A 21,563-nucleotide genomic window follows, 5' to 3' on the forward strand; every position below is an offset into this window, starting at 1 on the left:
ACCAAAAACCAAACCGAGCCCAAAATTAGGGTTAGTGAGCTATACCGTTGCCCAAGAGGTGAGGCCTCGATTGGGTACTTCTGGAAGCTTCAGTGGAGTCTGACAAACCTTATGGATGTGTTTATTTCCTCTGATGAAGGCTCCAAGTATGAGTTCGATCAAAGGGTGGAGCGGCCTTGGTCTAAGGATAGGTTAGAGGGCTCAACATAGGGGGATTTTGATGGGGATCTTCCTTTCTTACTCTGGTGAAGCTCAGGAGCAAATCAATTTGGAGTTTGGGGGTGTTTTTTGAAAGGTTAAATTTTGCCCTGATTTTGAGCTCAAAAATTGAGCTCAAGTGATGGGGAAGAAGTGATGGGGAAGATGGCTTGATGGGGAAGATGGCTAAAGGATGGTTGCAATAGGGTTAGGGAGTCTTGGAGGAGCTCTGGAAAAAGTTTTAACAGAGTTCTCCAAAGAAAATTTTTTTGATCCCCTTTGAAGCCATGGAGGAGGGGTTTAAGTAAAATAGCCTAGGGATGCTTCCCTGGCATCCAATTGGGTGTAATGTGGGGCTGAGGTGGAGGGCTTCAAGATGCTAAACACCAATCAGAGCTAGACACATTGGATGAGTGAAATTACACAGAGCTAGACACATTGGATGAGTGAAATTGGGTTTGAATTTAAGCACAGGGGCTCTCAGTTTTGGCTCCTCCGACGACTAGGGTGGCTGGCCATGGCAGGGGAGGTGCTTAGGTGGCTTAGGAACCTCAATGAACTCTGTTACAACAATTAATTTGGGCTGGTGATAGGTCCAAAGATATCTTTGGCTGAAGAAATTTAGGAAACAAATACCTTGATTTAGGGGGCCTTTGGTCCATGGCTCATCTAGGATGGGTTATATATGGGTTAGCCTGGTCCAAAGGAGAGCTTAGTGGTTGTGGAGTCATCAATTTGGTGGCCTTAGGATGACTAAGTTAATTTTGATACATGGGTCCAATTTGGGTCCAAATGGCCAAAGGTTGGGTTTGGGTTAGGCTAGCCATGACTTTGAGCTTAATTAATTGATCAACATTGTGCAAATGATTGTTATGAAGATTTTTTGTGAAGGATTGAAGGGATTTTGAGTTCAATTGAAAGTTCATTTTGAAGGATTTTGGGATTTTGGTCAATTTGGGAAAGTTGGGCTAGACTTGGGTCTAGATTGGGCTAAGGTTTGGCTAAGTCCAAATTGATGGTTGAGAATGGCCTAAGGGAATGTCATGAAGAGTTTTCAACATCAATTGGGTGCCAATTTTGGGGTTAATGCATTCAATTTGGTGGAATTTGAAGACATAGCCAATTTGGGTCAAATTTGGGTCAAAATTAAATGAAATTGAGGCTTCACCAAGGTCAATTGAAGGTCAAATTTAGTGTGTAGGATTGTTATAAAGAGTTTAGGATTCAAATTGGGGAAATTTGAGTAGGCTATGAGGTTTAATTAAGTGAGATTATGTCATAGGGCTAAAATTGGAGGTTTGACTTAGATCAAAATTGAGCTCAAAGCATGGGTCAATTAGGCTTGGATTTGGTTTGGATTGGTCATATGAAAGGTGAATTTGAGTTTAGAATTGATATTGAGGGGAGTTGGGCCTTTAAAGACAATTTGGGGGTTTTGGTCAGAATGGTCAAATTGGCGTCAATTTAAAGGGATCAAAGTCAACAATTTATGATTGTCCTAGTGCCTTTTTTATGATAATTTTCTTACTAGCTTTTAATAGGCTAGACTCTGATACAACTTCTGTCGCGACTCAATCCGGGATCTTGATATTATAAAGACGGGAACTAATGGTGGGACATATGACAACTATCTAATAGTTTCATTTTGTAAATGAAATGATCTAAAATACAAAAGTCATTCAATTTGATAAAATTTGTACTCACAACAATTCATACAAATATTAAATTTTTACGACTAACAGAAAATAAAAACAAAACTTAATACTTTGCGGCCTGTGCTCTTGCGGCATTTTTGTACAAACTCTTTAGGATTCATATATCCTATAATAATTGTTTCAGTAAAATATTAACAACTTAAGGTGTGAATCAAACAACTCAGTAGACAAAATATTTTTAAATTAAAATAATTCTCATTTTTTAAATATTTTTGAAAAAATGTTTCAAGCATTAAAAAGGCTGTATGCATTAAAAAATACATTAAAAAATATAGTTTTCTATTTGCTTTCATTTATTTATATTATGCTTTTCGCTATTGGGAGTAGGATTATCAAGAGAAGCTTGTCGTTTACGAACAACTCATGTTTTACTCGATAAATAACTCATGTTCAATTCATTCATTAAGCAAGAGAGCCGAACATAAAAAAAAAAAATTGTTTGTTCGTGTTCAACATATTTTGGCTCGAAATTATTAAATTTTTTAAAATAAAATTTATTTATATTATTTTAATATATCTGAGATTTAGGTAGTATAAATGTAATAGATTAAAATTTAGGTGTTAGATATGTAAACAAAAATAAAAAAATAAAAAAAGGGGGAAGGGGAAAGCAGCCAATACTCTGGCCCACGTTTATATTCTTCTAGGTGTTAGAAATGTAAATTCAAAAGATTGGCTAGTATGCAAGTAAATGGCCAAACTAAAAAAAAAAGGAAAAAAAGAGAGAGACGCGGGAACGGGGCGGACGAATCGCCCAAAACGTTTAAAAACAGGATTTTTTTTTTAATCCCAGTGTTTGAAAAATTAGAGTAATTTAAAAACAGAAAAACTAACATGATTTGCGTGAAAGTATTGACTTGAGAGCTGAGTTGGATTTATTTTGAGCCAAATTTGAGCAAATAAACATACAGATTTGAGCTGCTTGAGAACAAATCGAACAATATGAGCAGAACACGAACAAACTCATTACAAGTCTAATTCGAACACGTGTTAATACAAACGAGTCAAACACAAACAAAATCCCAACTCACTCATGTTTGGTTAGTTTACTCCACGAATTGGGAATCACTATCTAAATATATACTTTAAAAAAATATACATCTACATTTTTCAAAGCCACCAAAAAGGAAGTCATCCATTTCTAATTTCATTTTCGCTTCCCTTTCATGCAAGAGTACATCGCTTACCGAGTCAATACCATATAAGGGTGACTTCATATACATGCATATCTCATATTTTATTTCTTTTATTATATTTAATATTAAAGAACATCTACTTTTGTATTTTAAAATGAATAGCGGAAATAATAAAAATTTGTAATTACTCTCAAGTCTCATAAATCAACATGTCAATTATTAAATAAAAATTATAGTACTTTTGAAAAAAAAAAACAGATGTATTTTTTTTTAAACATAAGAGTTTAATTATTTTATGTAAAATAATTTTCAGGAATTAAACATAAGAGTTATCAAAATTATTTTATTATTTTCAATAAAAATAACAAGGAATCGAAAATTTTAACATAATAATTAATAAATAAATAAAAATTCTATATATTCCATTTAAAGTTTCATACCAAAGCCAAAAGTTTCTCCGTTCTGCATTTCGAGTCGGAGCTTTTAGGCTCTCCGTTGAGCGTCTCCCTCACGCGGCTGCTATCTTGTTTCTCTTGGCGTCGCGGCTTCGATTAGGGCAAGGGATCCTTCGGCTGCCTCGCGTTCTCGGCGTCGCCAGCTTCACACGACAAGGTGATTTGCGGCTTTCTCTTCCCTTTCTTCTTCTATCTCTTCTTCTGCGTCATCTTCTATGATTAGGGCACTATTCTTTCTCTCTCTATGTCTCTCTCGCGTGGAGTGAAGGGTTGAGACGAGATAATTACTCGTTAAAGTTTTAGAAGGCGGTGAGGGTGCCGCTCGGACGACCTTCACAGGCGCCTTTAACATGTAATATCATTTTTTGTGTTAGTTTAGTTTTTCTAAAGTTTGAAAGGTTATTATTACAATAGGAATCACGGTAAGTTTAAATGCACTTTGACAAATTACTTGTAAACCTATGTCCTCTATGATTTCACATTGTGGAACGATTACTAGCAAGAGCTTTTTGAGGGCTATTCTGATGACCCTCATGTTGAACATCACTGTCTTATCCACGTTGATCGTAATGACGCCAAAATTGTTCAAATAAGAACATGTTTGAAGCCTAAACTAATCAAACTGGATTGCTAATTGGGTTAGACCTTTTTTCTCCTTCATGGCATGGGAGAGCCTAAACTCATCATGGTGGTTATGACACTTTCCTATCCATGTGTGAGCTTCTTTTATGCTATGTAAGAGAAGAAATGGTGCCTAAATTAATTCGACAATCCAATTTGATTAGTTTAGGAATGAATCCTTTTTCTCCGTTGCGTCCTATTTAGGGTCTGTTTGAGGCAGCTTGTGCGTTTCAGGATAAGCTGATTATACTGAAATGCGGTCCGCCCGCGGGCCGCAGGGGTCAATCCGCGAGACACTTTCCTATCCATGTGTGAGCTTCTTTTATGCTATGTAAGAGAAGAAATGGTGCCTAAATTAATTCGACAATCCAATTTGATTAGTTTAGGAATGAATCCTTTTTCTCCATTGCGTCCTATTTAATGTCTTTTTTTCATTTAATTCTAATAAATGAAGATCATTTTTTATAAAATATGCCCAAGTCTTCCTAGTTCTACCTCTGCCTTTTTTAACATAAGTCAAAATATCTACTTTCCTATTTAGTTGGTTGTTTATATTAAAAAAATCAATAGTTAAAATAATATTTGGTACTAATTGAATATTATGGTGGTGACGAATCTGTCCCGTCCATATGTGTGATCCTCTTTTATGTGATGTAGGAGAAGAAGATAGGGGGTTTGAACCAATTTGTGGTTTGATTAGATTATATCAGGCCAAAAACATGATCTGACTCAGTCTATTTTGATGTCACTGGAATCAGCTCAACAAAACAGTCTTTTCAACCGTAAATTTGTGTCTTTTGATACCCAAAATAAATTTTGATGCTATAATTGGCTCTCTACTCGATCTTTTTGAGTTGATTTAAATGCCTTGGAATGTATCTTTTCAGATGAATACTATTTGATCGTATAGAAATTTCTGTTATCCTATGAGATTTATTTAGTTGGCTGTTAATAAAAAAAATACAATAGTTAAAATAACATTAGTTGCTCAAAGTAAAGTAATATAGACAAACATGAAATTAGGTGCTTTTAGATCTCAGCTATGATTGAGATAATATTAGTGTATTTGTTCAGATTCCCATATCTCTCTCCTCTGAATTTTTTGTTACTTTAGCTCATGTAATCAATACATTATATCTTCTCCATTCACAATATCTTAATACCCAAGCTTCTATGATGCTTCTATCCCTTGAGATGCTCTTTATTTTTCTCTTTTACATGGCCTGTTAATATAGACACCCTGATTCATAATTCTGTAGATGTCTTATCCCATTCTTGCTTGGTGTCCTTGTTGGCCTATCCACACAATTGACATTAGTAGTAGTCTGAATCCATCCCTCCATAGAAGTGAAGCTAGAATTTGGCCAGTGCGACATCACATTGAGCATAAGTGAAAGTGATATCTTTTTCTGTAGATATATAGGGATGGATTTTGAATTGGCTATGTTATAGTTTTCATTGGAAGTAAAATTTACCCTGGCTATTCTTGAATGGAAATGTATAGTCTATATTTGCAGTTGTGTAGAACTCGATACTTTGATCTTCATTAATATTTTCAATATTTTCTATCAGTTCTGTAAAGCTATTAGCTACCTATAAATGATAGCTTGGATAGCTTGAGAAGAAACTTTATGAAATTTTGAATCTCCAAAGTAATATGCCAATTTGATTTTTTTTTTTATTTGTTTTATAGATAAAGCAAAAATTAGTGTTAACTTTATTTGGAGATTTAGGTGAAGTTACAATTAACAGTTGTATGGTTGGCATGCTTTGTCGGAAGATGAGAATAGCGAGATGGAAGATTGGGATGTTTTAAAAATAAAAAAGAAGAAGAAGAAATATGCCAATATGATTGAAAGAAAAATAGGATTCTTTCTTGTTATTGGATTATAAATCTAATAAAAAATCCCATTTCATTTTCTCGCTTTTCCACCTTTTTTTTTCCTTTTCTATCGCCTATTCTCATACACTTATAAAATCCTTCTTCCTTTACTTATCTATGAGATATACATAAAATTCTGAGATATCATATATTCAATATTCTATAGGTCTTGCAATATTCAAATACAAAAAAGAAACAGTAAGAAAGTAGTATAAATGAGATGGAAAAAAGAAGAGAACAAATGAAGTATCAAAAATAGAATATTCCAACAGAGTGCTTCAAAGGGGTGTTGGTTGGTTGGTATTTTCTTAGTATCCCCTTTCTTTCCTTCTTGGATTCGAACTCAAACACATACATAAAAAATGCAGTATGCAATTTAGATGAGAATATATAGATTATTTCCAATTAGTCACTGTGGATGCACAAACAAAGAAAGTTTGTTCAGAACTCAAGAAGACGTGTTTTCATTTGAACCCAAAAAGTACTCTGTCAAGGTAATTGTTCATTGTTTTGTTTATTTTGTTTAGAATAAACAAATACAATTTATGTGCATTCTCGGCTAAAATATGGGCACTCTATTCCATTTTGTTGATCACAAAAATAACAATCGAAAAGAAAATAAGAAGAGTATGGTCACTCTTCAGATACTAAATAGATATGCCAATTTGATTTTTTTTTTTGTTTTATAGATAAATAAATAATTAGTGTTACTTGTTAGTACTCATTTATTAAATTTATTTGGAGATATAGGTGAAGTTACAATTAACAGTTGTAGGCTTGTTTTGTTGGAAGATGAAAATAGGGAGAAGGAAGATTGGGTTGTTTCGATAAAAAAAAAAAGAAAAAGGAAAGTGAAAGTGTTATGTTTATTTTGAAAGTAGTATTCATGGATTGAGTGGATTATTAAGAGCCGTAATTTCATATTTTTATTGAAAAATGATTCTCTATATTTCTTCATATTTTGGATATAGTGTGTGTGGTTGGTAGTCATGTTTCATAATGAAAGGTCAAGGAGAAACAATTAGTTGATATTTCATGATGGTGCTATGTGGCCTCAGGGAATTGGGAAATGCGATTATTACAACTTCAACTATGACCCATCTTAAAATTGCTAATAACTCTAGATTCATGCCTTGCTCAAGTTGTGGTTTAGATACTTATTAATTGTAGCTTATGTGTTTTTAGAGGTGGAAAACCTTTTTCAATGCAAAATATCATTGCAGCTGTTGACACAGCCTACGATATGCTTTTGTTATAGTTTAGTGGGAGGGTTCTACTCATGTTGCAACAAATTAATGAAGTAGCGGGGAGACCTAATGTGTTAAAGGTTAATCAATGAAAAAATTATTTTGTTGATGTATGGTACTCTTCTCTGCTTGATTTTATTGCATTATATATATATAATTCTGAGTTTATTGTTACTTTTTAAGGCAAAAGGCACTTTTTGAGCAACCCCTTAGTTTCGCAAAATTTTGGGGGTTACCACTCACCTTGTTTCCACTTGCAGATGATAATTTAGTCTGGTTCAGCTCAAAGGCTATTGAGCCTGTTTGATGCTTTCCAGGACATTTGATGCCTGATTGAGGATGTTTCACTATCCTTGACTCTCCCCTTCCCCTTTTTAAAACCCTAATCCATTAGCTGTCTCATCTCTACCCTACATTTTTTTCTTGTTTTTTTTGTGGCCATCGCTTGAGATCATTTTTGACCTCTTCTCTTCCTTCGTTAGTGATTTTTCCGCTGCTTTATTCTTCTACGTCTGTTTTCAATTTTCAGTGATGTTTTTAGAGATTCTTTTAAACTTCTGTTAACTTCATTAAATTTCTTATTTGTTATCTTTTGGAGGATGAGATGCATGGACGATATTTGTAAAGCATGCAACAGAGCATTTAATGTATGGTTTTTCTTTATATGATTTGTTGGCTTGTTCTCTGACCTTTCTTAGTTGATTCTTAGAGAAATAAGCGGGGCTTTTTCCAATTGCTGTGACACGTGGCTTACACTGATTTTTTTGTTATTTTTTTCGCTTGTTTGAGTGCTCTTTGCTGGCTTTGTTGCTCTCTAACTGTGTTATATGCATCGAGCAGCTTCATGCGCTCCTTTTGATTTGCATGCTAACTCTGTAGACCATTCAGTTCATTTTCTCTCTATAAGTTTTGAAATTTTATATGTAAATATTGCAACATATATGTAGAAATGTGCAGGTAAATTTGATTTATATTCAGATCTATGGCTTTGCATTTCACCTCTTTTAGTTTCCTCTTTTGTTGTATATTCATGGTTAATTAATAATAACCATTTAGCTGCGTAGAAAGTAGCTGTAGAGTGACCCAATAGTTTATATTTAAATAAAAATCATCATTATGTTCTTTTTTTTGGATTTTTTATGAAGATGTTTTTAAAATATATTCAAACTAAAGTGCCTTGGTATGTTTTTTTTTGTAAATGGTATAATTTTAATAGGTAAGTCGTCCATTTAAATACGTAAAAAATTAAAACAATGGATAAAGTATTTGAAAATAGATAACTTTGAATTATTAGAACAAAGATTTACAGTGTGTGTGTGCGTTTGCGATATAGATAATGATATGACTTCTAGAGTTAAAGTTGGTAAAGTTTAAGAAGTGCCACATGAAATATTAATGTATGATAAAGTTTTAAAGACAAATTAAAGAATGATTATTTTAGCAAGATTGTTACTGTGACATCTTTTGAGGATATGGTGATTAAAAGTAAACTTAGATGGCTAGGGTTTGCATATCAAAGGATAAAAAATGCGTCCATTATAAATGTTGATAAAATTAGCAGAGATTTAGGAAAGATAAGTAGATTTAAAATTAGCGGAGATTTAGCAATGATGAGTTATTTATAGAAGTTTTGTCTATTAATTACTAGACAACTGGGATTTGCATTGTTTGTATTTTGACTAGTTTTCATGTGATTTGTTAAGCATGTAGGGATATTGAAATATGCATTTGTTTCGATATTTGAATCTGCTCTTCTAGAAGGTGTGCACGGCACATTTTTTAAGTTCTAATGTTTATGCTTACTACTTGTAAAGAGATACCAGTGTTAATCTTTATTATTAATATTTTTCTTTATATTACATTTATATTTTGCTAATTTTGTTGTTTTATTAATTGCCTTGTAATGATTTTTTTCTTCAAAAGCGTATGATGTTTAATACTTATTAGATATTTGCTCGAGTTAATAAAACATCCATTGTTTTTGTGCTTCAGACTTGAAATCAGAAAAAAAAATCGGCTTGGCTTCACTTTTGTTATTCGCAACATTGCGTAAAAAATCCATTCGGAATATTTCTGTAGAATCTGTAATGGTTCGGCCAATTAAGAGGGAGCGTAGCAGCACAGAGACTACTGAGGTTGAGAAAGATGCGAAGTTGCAGGTTAAGACCGAGCAGGGAGCATTGGAGAGAAGAGCTCTGCGGTCACGGTACCTTGCTGTTAAGAATCTCATTAGCAGTATGTTATCCTTCAAGTTTTGTTTTTGGTTTTCCAGGTTGTTCTTTTAATCTCATATTTATTCTTATTATTTGTTGTGTATTATGGGTCTTTGTAGATGAGAGGGATGATATAACTCGTCAAGATTCTAAGCGGTTCAAATCCATTATAACCGAGGTTGAAGCCTTGCATGAAAATGGTATGTTCTTTTCTATTTTATGGCCTTCAATTTTTTCTTATTTATACTGACCTTGGTCCGATATATGTTTTTCATTGAATATCTACTGACCAAAAGGAGAAGAATATTACATACAGTTGTATCCACAAAGAATGTGTCTATAATTTCCTTATGCTTTATGAATAAGCTATGAATAAGCCATTCATTACTATTTTACCCAACAATCTCTCTCCTAATACTGGGACAAGGATTATCAGTTTAGTTTTGTGCGAGCAGTTAATATCTAAATTGTTTCCTCCTAATAGTTGAGATAGCAAGTTTCGGATCACAAATTTAATGTTTAATTCTTTTGAAATCTGTAGTTTCTTATTATTTTAAAGTAGTTTTGTGCATACATATTCACTAAGGAAATAAACAAAGAAAGCTTGTCGAGCCACTTTTTTTTAATACAAAAAATAAAATTTTGTCATAGTGGTCAGTTATAAGCTGTAAATATTATAGTCATGTTGTGAGGTGAATCCAAACATAATCACAAACTATAAGAGGGCACCAAAGTCTCTAAACTTGCCTCAAAGAATGCAAACATAAGTATTATTTATTATCAATGAGTCAATGGAATTTTGTTATGTTGAATGAAAATAATTTGCCAAAAATACTGTTTATAATTGCAAAAAATGAAAAGTGCCTTCAACCGAGACGTTCAATAAAATTCTCAAGGCATGTGCCTCATGTGAAATAATTGGGATATACACCCTAGTTTAGTTAGGCATGCCTCAAGTTGTGCTTTAAGGCATTTTCAGTGAGATAAACCTCAATTTATTATATTATTAGTGTTGGTTTTTAGCTTATAATCTTTTATCCTAATTGTAATATGATTTAGGCCATTAAAAAATGTATAAAACTGCGAAACTCAACGCCCACCCACCCACCTTACCTTCTACTTGGGAGCTACATGCCACATGGAATCCCACCCATGCGAGGTTTCATCATTGTTGCTGTTTGATGCCAAATCTTTCCTGTCACCACTGCTTTATTGTGGTGATGGTGTTACCATTTTCACTATCATCATCACCATCGCTGCCTTAATTGGTAGCCCTTCTTCTTCTTGACTTCTTCTTTTTTCTTCATTTCTCCTTTTTTATTATTGATTTTGAATGGACTTTTCAATTTAGTTTTATTTTAAAATGGTTCAAAGTTTTTGAAAGAGCTCAATTGGAAATCTGGCAACAATTGATAATGATCCGGCATGGAAGCTTGGTGTTTTAAGTATAAATTTTAGAAGTTGTGAGGCATACAGTTATTTGAGATATAGTTATTGTGATGAAAGAAGTTGGAGGTGGTATCATAAGAATACAAGATCATTTCATTGACGCTCACAAAAAAAATTTATCATGCACCAATGTAATCAAATAAGCAAAAAAAGAAATTCATGCTTACATGAATATAAATCTCAACATGTTTATCACAAACTTCAAAGGCAATTTGATGATGGGCTTGATTGTCGGTTTTGTTATGATAGTGGGCATTGTGGTAAAGATTCTTCCTTTCCTAGGCCATAAATCTATAATAAAAGTAAATATAAGTCAATATGAAATAGTGGGAAATAAATTGGAGAAGAGAAAGCATCTTTTAATACTCCATTTCTTACATTTTATATATTGATTCAATACTTAAAAAACTTGGGAAGTCACTAATGTATAAGAACGCTTTGACTAATAGCAAGAAGAGAAACGAATCATTTGAATCATTGTTAAGTTTTTACCTTGACGATGAAGCTCTCTTAAAAAACTCTTTACACTCGCAACAACTAGCTTTGCCATTACATGCTTTATTTTAAGCAACATCTTAGAAGCAAGATAATCTTTGGAGGCCATGTTCACCCATACAGTGGTTAAATTGTGCTTGGGAAAAAAAAATGAAGGAAAAGTGAGATTGTTTTGAATGAAATTGCATAGGTGTCACGATATCATGATTACTAGGCCCTTTGTTCATTTAGTAAGTGTGGTTGCTACGGAGAAAAAAAAATGTGATGAATTTCATTTATAATGCTATGAATGAGGCAATAACAAAAGATATTGATGCAGATGAGTGCAGCTACAAGAAAAATTTGGAGATTGTAGATGAGAATAGCTTTAGCTTTAATTGCATTGATATTTGCTTGTAATTAGATATTATTTAAACCTCAATGTCAAAATTATAGAACAAGTTCACCAATCTAGAGATTATATATTTTTTTTTGTACCATTGTATTGATATAATAATTGTTGGTTCAACATAGAGAATGGAAGATTGTTCTCCAACTTGTAGCTTTTGGAAGCAAGGAAAGATTCTTTGGATTACAGTGAGCTAAGGAGACTATAGCCAAACATTCCCTTAGTAGTAATCCTAGTTTCTACGCACTTTTGATGCTTATTTTCTAAGTTTTTCAATTTATATTATGCTCATGATATTTTCTTACTTAAATTTGTTGAGTGATGGATTTAACTAGGAGATCACACTCTTGAATTACAAAGAGTTGTAATAAAAGTGTTTGGTCTTAAATGGTGGTTATCAAGGTGTGAGAAAATTTAAATATTTATAACCAAGTTCATAACAATGAAGGAAATCACTTTAATATCATAAGAATACATCTACTATTTTACATAATTTATAACAAGAGATTTAAATGCAAACATTTGAGAAAAGAAAATTTTGCAGGGATGATGAAGATCTCTTGGCTAGTGATGCTGTCTTATTAGATGATAAATGATTTGTGGAGAATGAAAATGAAGTTTTACTATCACAATTATAAGAGCAATGTCTCAGTTGATCTTTTTTCTTTTTTTTGAAGGAATAGGAAGATCACAAGTTGACAATAAAGTTACGCAAACTGTTGGTATAAAATTTTATGTAATAGAAATTAAAATTCTAAATACAGTTAGAATCATAAATATAGTTTAAATAATATTCTTATTAAATTTTATTTATCAAGAAAGAACAATATGCTAAGGAAGGTTGAGTGGATGTTAGTACAAATGAGGATGTGGAAAGGGAGAAGGCAATTAACTATAATGATAATTTTGATGAAGACCATCAAAGTTATGGGAGCGGGAGAAGCTTTTGAATTCAGAGTTTGTGATCTCAAACTTCTTGCTTATGTTGAAGTGTGAGCGGATCTTTGTTTATTTTAGACTTCATGATTATTATTTAGTATTTTTATCTTTTATGATCTTTCTTTGAGTTTTTATTATCATATTTTGATTATTTTTTTATGAACTTACTTTGATGTCTTACTTTGTTATTATTATAATACTTTTTATTTCATAATACTCATTATTTTAATTGTTTAAATTTGAAGCTTATGCCTCAAAATCCCTTGAGCTATACGTCTAGCCTTACGAAAAGAAAATGCTTTAATACTTGATGACACTATTTCAAGCCTTGGCCAAAATGTAATAGCATATCTTACTAATATGAGCTGCATAATTCTTAAGTTCATTTAAGCATCAACACAAATGCATTGCACTTTATCATAAGATTGTTGCTGCCATAGACAAAAGAAAGAATCTATGGAGTTTAGTATTAATTCAGATTTCAGCTTATGGTGTAGTTCCTTTGTGTTAAGAGTAATTGTATCCTATTGGTTGATAAAGCAATTGTGTTCGACCCTTGATGCACCGACGTTGTGCTACAAATGGGTGTGCAGTGCCAACACGCATTGGACACACTAGAACATGCACATACTTAAAAATTACATTTAAATTTTATAAATAGTAATAAAATGTATAATAAAGTGTTATATTTTGATGATTTATATTTTACCAAATAGCTAATGTTTATTTTATGTATGCGATGCTCTAAAAATTATTGATGATCATATTTCTTTAATTTTTGTTAAATTTTGATTACTTATTATTTTTTTTGTACTTAATACTTTATAATTGTTTCTTTTTCTTTGCCAAGAATCTTGATAGAAAAATATGATTATTTTTTTATTCTTAATAGTGTAAGATTTTTTATTTATTTCATGTTTATTTAATTTATGCATAAGTATATATTATTTTAAAACAAAGACACATACACATTATATTGTTGTATCATAGTCATGGCTGTGTATTATATTTTCAAAAATAGACATCCTGTATCTATATCGTATGGTGTTCGTGTCCCCGTGTTTGTACTAATGCATCTTAGGTTTGACCTATTGCCAGAGTTTAAAATTAATTACATGTGATGCGCTATTGCCAATTTTGATGGCATAAATATTTTTGCAGGAAAACATGACCACTGAAAATCTTTCTGCTTTAGTGTGTTATATTTATGATTATTTTCCTGCTAGTATTTTTTCTGCAAAATGCCCCATCTGGCCATCTCATTGCTTGAGCAGTGCTTTAGTTGAATACAATGTAATTAACACCACCTCCTTGCTACTCTTCTTTTATTACTTCTTAATTTATTTTCATTGCATTGCAGTGAAAAAGCCTAGGGAACAAGTGGCTGATGCAGAGACTTTACTGGACATAGCAAGCACACTGGCAATATCAGTTAGATCTCAGAACAATGAGGGAGTGACACCATCAGATTTAGTTACTGCAATACTAAAGAAATTTGGTTGTCAAGAACATAGAGCGCAGGTTGATAATTCTCAAAACATGGTTTCTTGGGAAGATATTGGTCTTTCTTTATCGCATATTTTCACACCAGTTCCTGGATGCTGCACAATGTATGGCTTATTAACTCTTATAGCCTGCATTTTCTTATGGAATTTTTTTTATTTGGCTTGAAATAGTTCTTCTATAATTTTCATACCTTGCAAATTGACATTAGGATTGGACCTATGAGTAATGAAATTAAGCAACGGAAGCCTACAGTTTGTCGAAAACGAACTAAGCCAACTGAGAGAACTCGCCCTGAAGAGGTTTGTTGTACCAGTCTAACATTTCTTAATTATGGCCAAACTTTATGCTATTTTTGTGGTAATCTTGAAAGCATCTGTTGTTTTATCCTGAAATTTTCTTTTTTGGGCATTAAAATAAAGGAAAATTTACATAAATAGCACACAATTCTTATGTCTTTTACATATATCACATCAAAATTTTTATATTTACATCATATCACTTGGATGCTTTAAACCCATTCATGAAAGGGTGTATTTCGTTTTTAAAAAGTAGTAATTGTGCTATTTTTGATGTGATGTTAAAGATTTGAGTGCTGTGTGTGTAAATATGAGAGTTAGATGTGAGATATGTAAACACATAAGAATTTTGTGCTTTGTATTTCAATTTCCCCTAAAATTAAGCGTCAGCTTAGGCAGAAATACTTGTTTGGTAATTATTCTTGGGGAAGGTTTGGATATTTTCTCGTTCTAAAAGATTTTTGCAATGTTGATGAACTTTTTTTGTTCTCTGCAGATTGATTCTAAAGAGCAAGGAACAAAAACTGACACTGATAGTAATATGGCAACAATGTTTGACATTTTGAAAAAGAAAAGAAGGGTTCGTCTTGAAAATTTACTGTTCAATAGGTTTTCCTTTGCGCAAACTGTGGAGAACCTTTTTGCATTGTCCTTTCTGGTTAAGGATGGGAGAGCTGAAATCACAGTGGATGACTCTGGATTTCATCTTGTTTGTAAGTATAGTTTATTTTTCTTAGGTTTATTATATATATTCTTGTCTGAATGGCCTTTGTTATTTACTTCGACAGCTCCAAAAAATGCCCCCACCGCATCTGCGGTGGCCTCTGGAGTGGTCTCCTACCATCATTTTGTTTTCAGATTTGATTACAAGGACTGGAAGGTAGTGTATCATTCTCCCTTGCATTTTTAGTTGCACTTGCTTATAGGATATGATGACCTACAACAGATGCTCTTATATAATAAACTAATTACATTATACTGCACTGTGAAAGTACAAAATATTAATCTAGGATTTTTTTTAATTAGAAGGGAAGTGAGTCATGCTCATTTATTCTTCATTCGGTTTATATAGGTAATATTTTATAGATTTTCAAATTCCCAATTAGACCTTGAGGTGCAGACTTCTGTATCCTAACTTTTTCAACACATTTGAACCTTCTGTTTGGATATAATGTTTCCTCTCTAACTAAAATCATACTGAACTTTCTCTTCAGTCAAAATGCGGTGGATGGTTTGATCTTTTAGTTATAAATCAATGTGCACTTCTAGTATTTAATGATTAAGCATTAATTTCAAATGCATAAAGGAAACAACACATTTAGTATGTGACAAAAAAAAAAGCAATGCTTCGATATTTTTCATTCCAAAGATCTATATTGAATATTGTATGAAGGAAACTTATAATAGATTACAGTTATAACCACACGCATAGTTCTATGTTTACTGGCACCAAATAAGGGCATTAATTTTATTGCTCCCAGCAGAGATTGATTATTTTGTGCCAATAATAAATGCCAGTAAATATAGAACTGCGTTTGTGGTTCTAACTATAAGCAGTTATATAGTTTCCTTCATACAATATTCAAAATAGATATTTGCAATTACAGAAAAATATCGGAAGTATTGCTTATTTTTTGGTCACATAGTAAATGTGCTGTTTTCTTTATGGATTTGAATTTATTGCTTAATCATTAAATACTATAAGTGGACATTGATTTATAACTAAAACGTCAAACCTTCCACTGCATTTTTACTGAAGAGAAAGTTCAGCGTGATTTTAATTATAGTAGAAACATTATATCTAAACAGTTCAAATGTGTTGAACAAGTTAGGATACAGAAATTTGCACCTCAAGGTCTAATAGGGAATTTGAAAATTCTTTAAAACATTAAATATGAAAACCGAATGAAAAATAAATGAGCATGACTCACTTCCCTTCCAATTAAAGGAACATATATTGATTTATATCTTGTACTTTCACAATGCGGCATCATGTAATTAGTTTATTATATAAGATGTAGGTTATCATATGTCGTAAACATGATTGTCAAAAAAAGTTTGATTGTTCATAAATAATACGTTTATTATTCCATAAGCAGCTCGATCTTGTCCATTTTAAAAGCAAATGAAAATACAAGCTCTGTTCATAACAAACACAAAATACCACTGAATTCCCATGTATTTACATATCCAATACTTACATTGACAAACACAAAATACCACTGAATTCCCATGTATTTATATATCCAATATATTTTACTTACATTGTTTTTACATACATATCACCTTAGTTCTGCATGACAATGTGTATTTCTCTTTTTAAAATTTAAAATGGTGGCATTTTATATGTGATATGAAAGATTTGGGTGTATATAAATGTAAAAAAAATGTGAAAAAGCAAAGTTTTGGTGCTGGATATGTAAATACATAGGTATTGGGTGGTATGTAAAATGCCCCTAAATGAGCAAGAAGCAACTGAACCCAATCTTCCCTGGGAATTGCAAAACTTTCTAAACATGAACCTTACCTTTTAATTAACAAGCCAAGCCAAAAGTTAAGGATTATCAAAATGAAACCAATTACAATTTATAGCTTTCTTTCATATACATTTCATTTCCTGATTTACAGGCCATGATGAATGTTGTGAGACCTGGGGAAGAACTAATGCCCCATAGGAACCCTTCGAACGAGTTCTCTCAACCTGATACATCTTTTACGGATAACAAAGCCAATACTGCAACTTGCTCTACACAACCCGACGCACATACGACACCAATCAGAAAGCTGACTCGAAATCGAGGCCTTATCATACAAGAAGACTCGATTGTAGAGGACTCATTGGAGAAAGAACCTCTTTGCAAAAAGACCAGCCCTTCTCTCAAAGGAAAACGCCTCATCGATTTCTGATTCTGACGTAGGTGCTTAAACCATCAGCTGATGATATTTTAGCATATAGAATTTTGTCTTTGTTTGGTAGTTTGTCGACTTCTAACTATGGAGCTATGCATGAGGTATTGAGCCATTGGCAGGGAAGTTGTAGGAGATGTATTCACAATGCTAATTTAAATGTTCATTTTTTATTGAAAGAATACATATATTTTTGGGGGTATTAAGTTTGGATGGCTATGAAATGTAAATATTTATTGGCAGTTAATTATTATTTTGTCGCATTTGGTGTGGGTGTGGGTGACGTTATGTTGCTATTATCTGGTAGGTATTTTATATATAGAAGAATTGAGGAGGCGACTAAAAGTTGGCTTTCAAAATCAGTTTATTTGGTCTGTGTATTAACAGCCCTAAACTGAATGTTTGGAGATGGAGATTAAAATATTGCCTCTCAAAAGAACTAAATTGGAGATTGAACGTTTTATAAAAACTGCTGACAATTTTATATTGTGAGGGATCATTTGGAAGAACTTAATTGTAGCAATAAATTTAAATTTTTTAATCACCTGTACACATTATATTTTTTATGGTAATAAAAGTAAGAGAATATAATTAACAAATATTATTTTCATTAAAAGTATATTAAAAGAAGTAATTACAGATATACTAATAATATTTGAGCTCAGATCATAATCACCAACCCTAGCCGTTCAAACATTAAAGGAAGAGAGATTGTAAGGGTATCCAACCAGGAAGTAAACAATATTATATTTTTTAGAATTAATTAGCTTTTTTTTTTTTGAAAATAGAAAAGATAAAGACAAGTTTTTCTACAAATGATGAGCAGATAAATTGCAGCAATTGTCAGCAATTAATCAACAATAGTGCGCTTAAAACCTTGGTTGACACAAATCTTAAATGGAATCAGCACAGAATTCCCAGTGAACAAACACTAGACAATTATGAAAAACCCCCTTTAAAATTGCAATGAACCAAACAGCTCTAGGCTTCCGACTTTAAATTTGTATTTGACATCTTTCCCAGCTAACAAGAAGGGCTTTCATCCCCTTCATACTCAGGAGTCTAATTTTCTTCAGCTTTATATATTTTTTTGCTGGGAATTGAATTTTTGGAACTGAATATTTTTCTTTAAAATAATTAAATCTCCATTTGAATAATTCTCCACTGAAAACAACACTATTAAGAAACTAGAGGAAACGATATACATACATGCCCCTCACTTCCTATGTATTTACATATCTAAACACCTAACCCTCAATTTTTACATGCATACCATTTACCTATCCATAAAAAGTTGTTTCACTTTTTAAAAATTAAAATAGTGGCATTTTTTTATGTCAAATGAAAGATTTGGGTGGTATAAATTTAAATCAAACTTTCGGTGTTTGATATATTAATAAATAGGAACTGGGAGGTATGCATGTAAATGCCACCAAAAAAATAAAAAATATATACAAAAAAAACTTTACCCACGAGTCTAATGTTCCGAACCAACATTAGAAAATTCTACAGTTTCAATGAACATATCTATATGGTTAAAAAGAGTAAAGAAATAACATGAAGTGTAATCTACAAGAGCCTGCTAAAATAAACAACAAATTTTCCCCATCATCGCAGACAAGTACAATTAAGAGACTCCATTAATTGAATTGGTAAATATATACTTTTCATGTAAAAAACCACCATTAGAAACATGCAAATGGAAATTTACCAGCATCACCTTCCAACATACCTCTAATACAAATCCGCACAGAAATTCTGAAGAAGTCTTTTATCCGCTGCACTACCTCCATGTCGAACCCCCCAATCTAATAACCTCTTCAGAACTCGTATCCCTCGAGTGCTTATACTCGTTTCCATTTCCCTTCGTGCCACTCGCATCACCATACAGATCCTTCAACTTCGCTAAATTGCTCGAGACAGAAGCCGCCTTATCCTTACTCACATCCCGAAGGCGATCTAAGCTGCGGCTTCTGCTCCGACTGTGTCGAGATCCTCCTCGGTGGTGACTAGAATCCCGTCCACTCCTTTCATAATCCCTTCTACTACCATCTCTTGCAGAATGCCTTGATCTATACGAGTCCCTATCTTGGACGTCTCGATCACTATGACTGTCATGGTCGTGCCTTCTATCCCTATCCCTACCTCGGTCCCGATCCCGATCTCGATCACGGTCGTGAGGGCGATCTCTGTCGGAATGGTGACGATCAGGTCCTTCACGACTGTGGCTGCGACGGTGCCCGGGGGATGACCTCGGTTCCACGCTGTGGTTTCTATCACGGGGCGGCGTTATGGTCCTCCTAATTGGGGAGGCGTCCCTGGTAGATGCACGATGAGGAGCTCGTTGTCCGAATGACACGGAGAGAGCAGCTTTCACGGAAGGTGGGCGACGAGCAGTGTCATCCCAGCCATGACGACTGGAATCGCCGGTGACGCCAGAATGCTTGGTTGGGAGCTTGAGTTTCTCAAGATTGCTGGTGATTTGACGGAGGACAGGAACCGGGACCCGAGGGAAAAGTGTGTCAAAATAATACTGCACCACAGAAAGGAATGGCTGAAGTTATATCTTGACCAAAATTTATTAGTCTTATCTTTACTGCAAAGCAAAACAAAAGATACGGAGAGAGGACCAAGAAGATAATAGGATTTCTCTGATTTTATGGAAAAAAATATACATGCATACCACTCAATTCCCATGTATCTATGTATCTAACATCTAAACTTCAACTTTTAGATACATGCCACCTTACCTATGTATAAATAAGCGCATTTCACTTTTTGAAAGTCAAAATGGTGGAATTTTTTATGTGATATGAATAATTTGGGAGGTATAAACATAAAAACTAAGGTCTAGATGTTAGATATGTAAATACATAAGAATTAGGTGGTATGTGTGTAAGTGCCACTATGAAGTTAGTACATGGTTCTCAAGTAACAAGCTTGTGCACCAAAAAAAAAAAAAAACAGGTGAAAGAAATACAACTAGACCGAAGGTCACTGAACATAATCCAGATTCAATGAGAATCAAGCTCACTAAGAAAATTGGAGAACAAAAAGATAGGCTAGTCATAGTATATAGGGTCACATTCAAACTACTGAGTTCTCTCAACAAATGCTTACTAAAAATTAATGAATTCTTACATCAACCAATACAACAAACATTTTTCATTGATAAGTAGTATTTTCTTTGGTTTTTCTTTTTTTTAATAAATGATCCATTTCAAGTATTCTAAAATGCAACAAAGTCGTCCAAAACTCCAGTTTTTGAATTTAACACATGAAGCTAAGTAAAGAGATCCACGCCATCACATGTTCAAAATCTTGCAGCCAGCATTATTTCCGGAAAATAATAAAAATAGGAAAGTAACAAATATGACCCAGAATTTTTGCCTGAAATCAAGCAAAAACCATAAATAGTGATGACTATACTTCATTTCGAGGTCAACATTACAAACCTCTCAATACTAAACTGGAGACAATGATGGCCTCTTCTTTCAAAGCAACCTTCACACGAGAACCCAGGCTCAGAAATAATGCATTTGCATTTTGAATGAGCACAATAAAAGCCATTTCCTAGGCACAGTATTCTGAATGCAGACATATAGAACACGAGCAAGAAGCTGATCAAGTAAAATTTGACTATACTTGCACTTTATAACAGAAAATTAAATTTTCATGTCATATGAAAAACATTAAAAAAAAAATAAAACAGACCTGTCCGAGCAGAAGATCTCGTACATATACCCCCATGGTTGTCATTCGACCATTTGACCCAGGAGAAAATTCCTGCAAGTAAAGAGAAACTTTAGGCGCAGTTAAAAGTAGCATTGAAATATATATATATATATATATATATATATATCTCAATAAAAAGTCTACAGAAGATTCTCCGGAATAAAAAAGATCTGCACCATCTTCAATAACTTTTTTTTAAACTATATTAAATCAGCATGCTAAGCTCTGTCAAAGAAATAGAAGAAAGGCTGCTACCATCCAATTATAAGAATGAACATAGACATCTAACATCTTGAAGAAAAAGTTATTATTATAATAAAGCAATGGTCAAACATATACAGACTTACACTATTATTTAAAATAAGAAAATTAATGTCATAA

General features: G+C 32.9%; 2 protein-coding genes across 12 annotated transcripts in view; one reads left to right on the top strand and one right to left on the bottom strand.

The window, feature by feature from the left end:
• The first annotated feature begins 3,518 nt into the window (after positions 1–3,518).
• LOC110019097 (non-structural maintenance of chromosomes element 4 homolog A-like) lies at positions 3,519–17,633 on the top strand. The gene is made up of 8 exons (XM_020716666.1): positions 3,519–3,661; positions 9,247–9,489; positions 9,587–9,667; positions 14,099–14,348; positions 14,453–14,543; positions 15,037–15,253; positions 15,329–15,420; positions 17,169–17,633. Exons 2-8 carry the CDS (start codon positions 9,342–9,344, stop codon positions 17,445–17,447), a joined length of 1,158 nt encoding a protein of 385 aa, XP_020572325.1. The 5' UTR covers positions 3,519–3,661; positions 9,247–9,341; the 3' UTR covers positions 17,448–17,633.
• A 1,372-nt stretch (positions 17,634–19,005) lies between these two features.
• Positions 19,006–21,563, bottom strand: part of LOC110019091 (pre-mRNA splicing factor SR-like 1) — a 35,261-nt gene continuing 32,703 nt past the window's right edge. For 9 of the 11 annotated variants that reach the window (XM_020716655.1, XM_020716654.1, XM_020716646.1 and 6 more), the window contains 2 exons: positions 21,162–21,233; positions 19,006–19,980 (listed from right to left, as the gene is read on the bottom strand). In XM_020716655.1, coding sequence (XP_020572314.1) covers positions 19,231–19,980; positions 21,162–21,233 — 822 coding nt within the window. In that variant the 3' untranslated portion in view covers positions 19,006–19,230. Of the gene's footprint in view, positions 19,981–20,902; positions 21,035–21,161; positions 21,234–21,563 lie in introns of all 11 variants that reach the window. The other 2 variants (XM_020716656.1, XR_002293425.1) reach the window with 2 other exon arrangements.

The sequence above is a fragment of the Phalaenopsis equestris genome, unplaced genomic scaffold, assembly GCF_001263595.1.
Source record: "Phalaenopsis equestris unplaced genomic scaffold, ASM126359v1 Scaffold000047, whole genome shotgun sequence".
NCBI lineage: Eukaryota > Viridiplantae > Streptophyta > Magnoliopsida > Asparagales > Orchidaceae > Phalaenopsis > Phalaenopsis equestris.

What these genes read in the sequence shown, in the direction of transcription:
- LOC110019097 (XM_020716666.1), top strand. Translation starts at nt 9,342, where the DNA reads ATGGTTCGGCCAATTAAGAGGGAGCGTAGCAGCACAGAGACTACTGAG. An exon ending in AGAGAACTCGCCCTGAAGAG is followed by an intron (nt 14,544 to 15,036) that starts GTTTGTTGTACC and finishes TGTTCTCTGCAG; the next exon opens with ATTGATTCTAAAGAGCAAGG. An exon ending in CTCTGGATTTCATCTTGTTT is followed by an intron (nt 15,254 to 15,328) that starts GTAAGTATAGTT and finishes TTACTTCGACAG; the next exon opens with CTCCAAAAAATGCCCCCACC.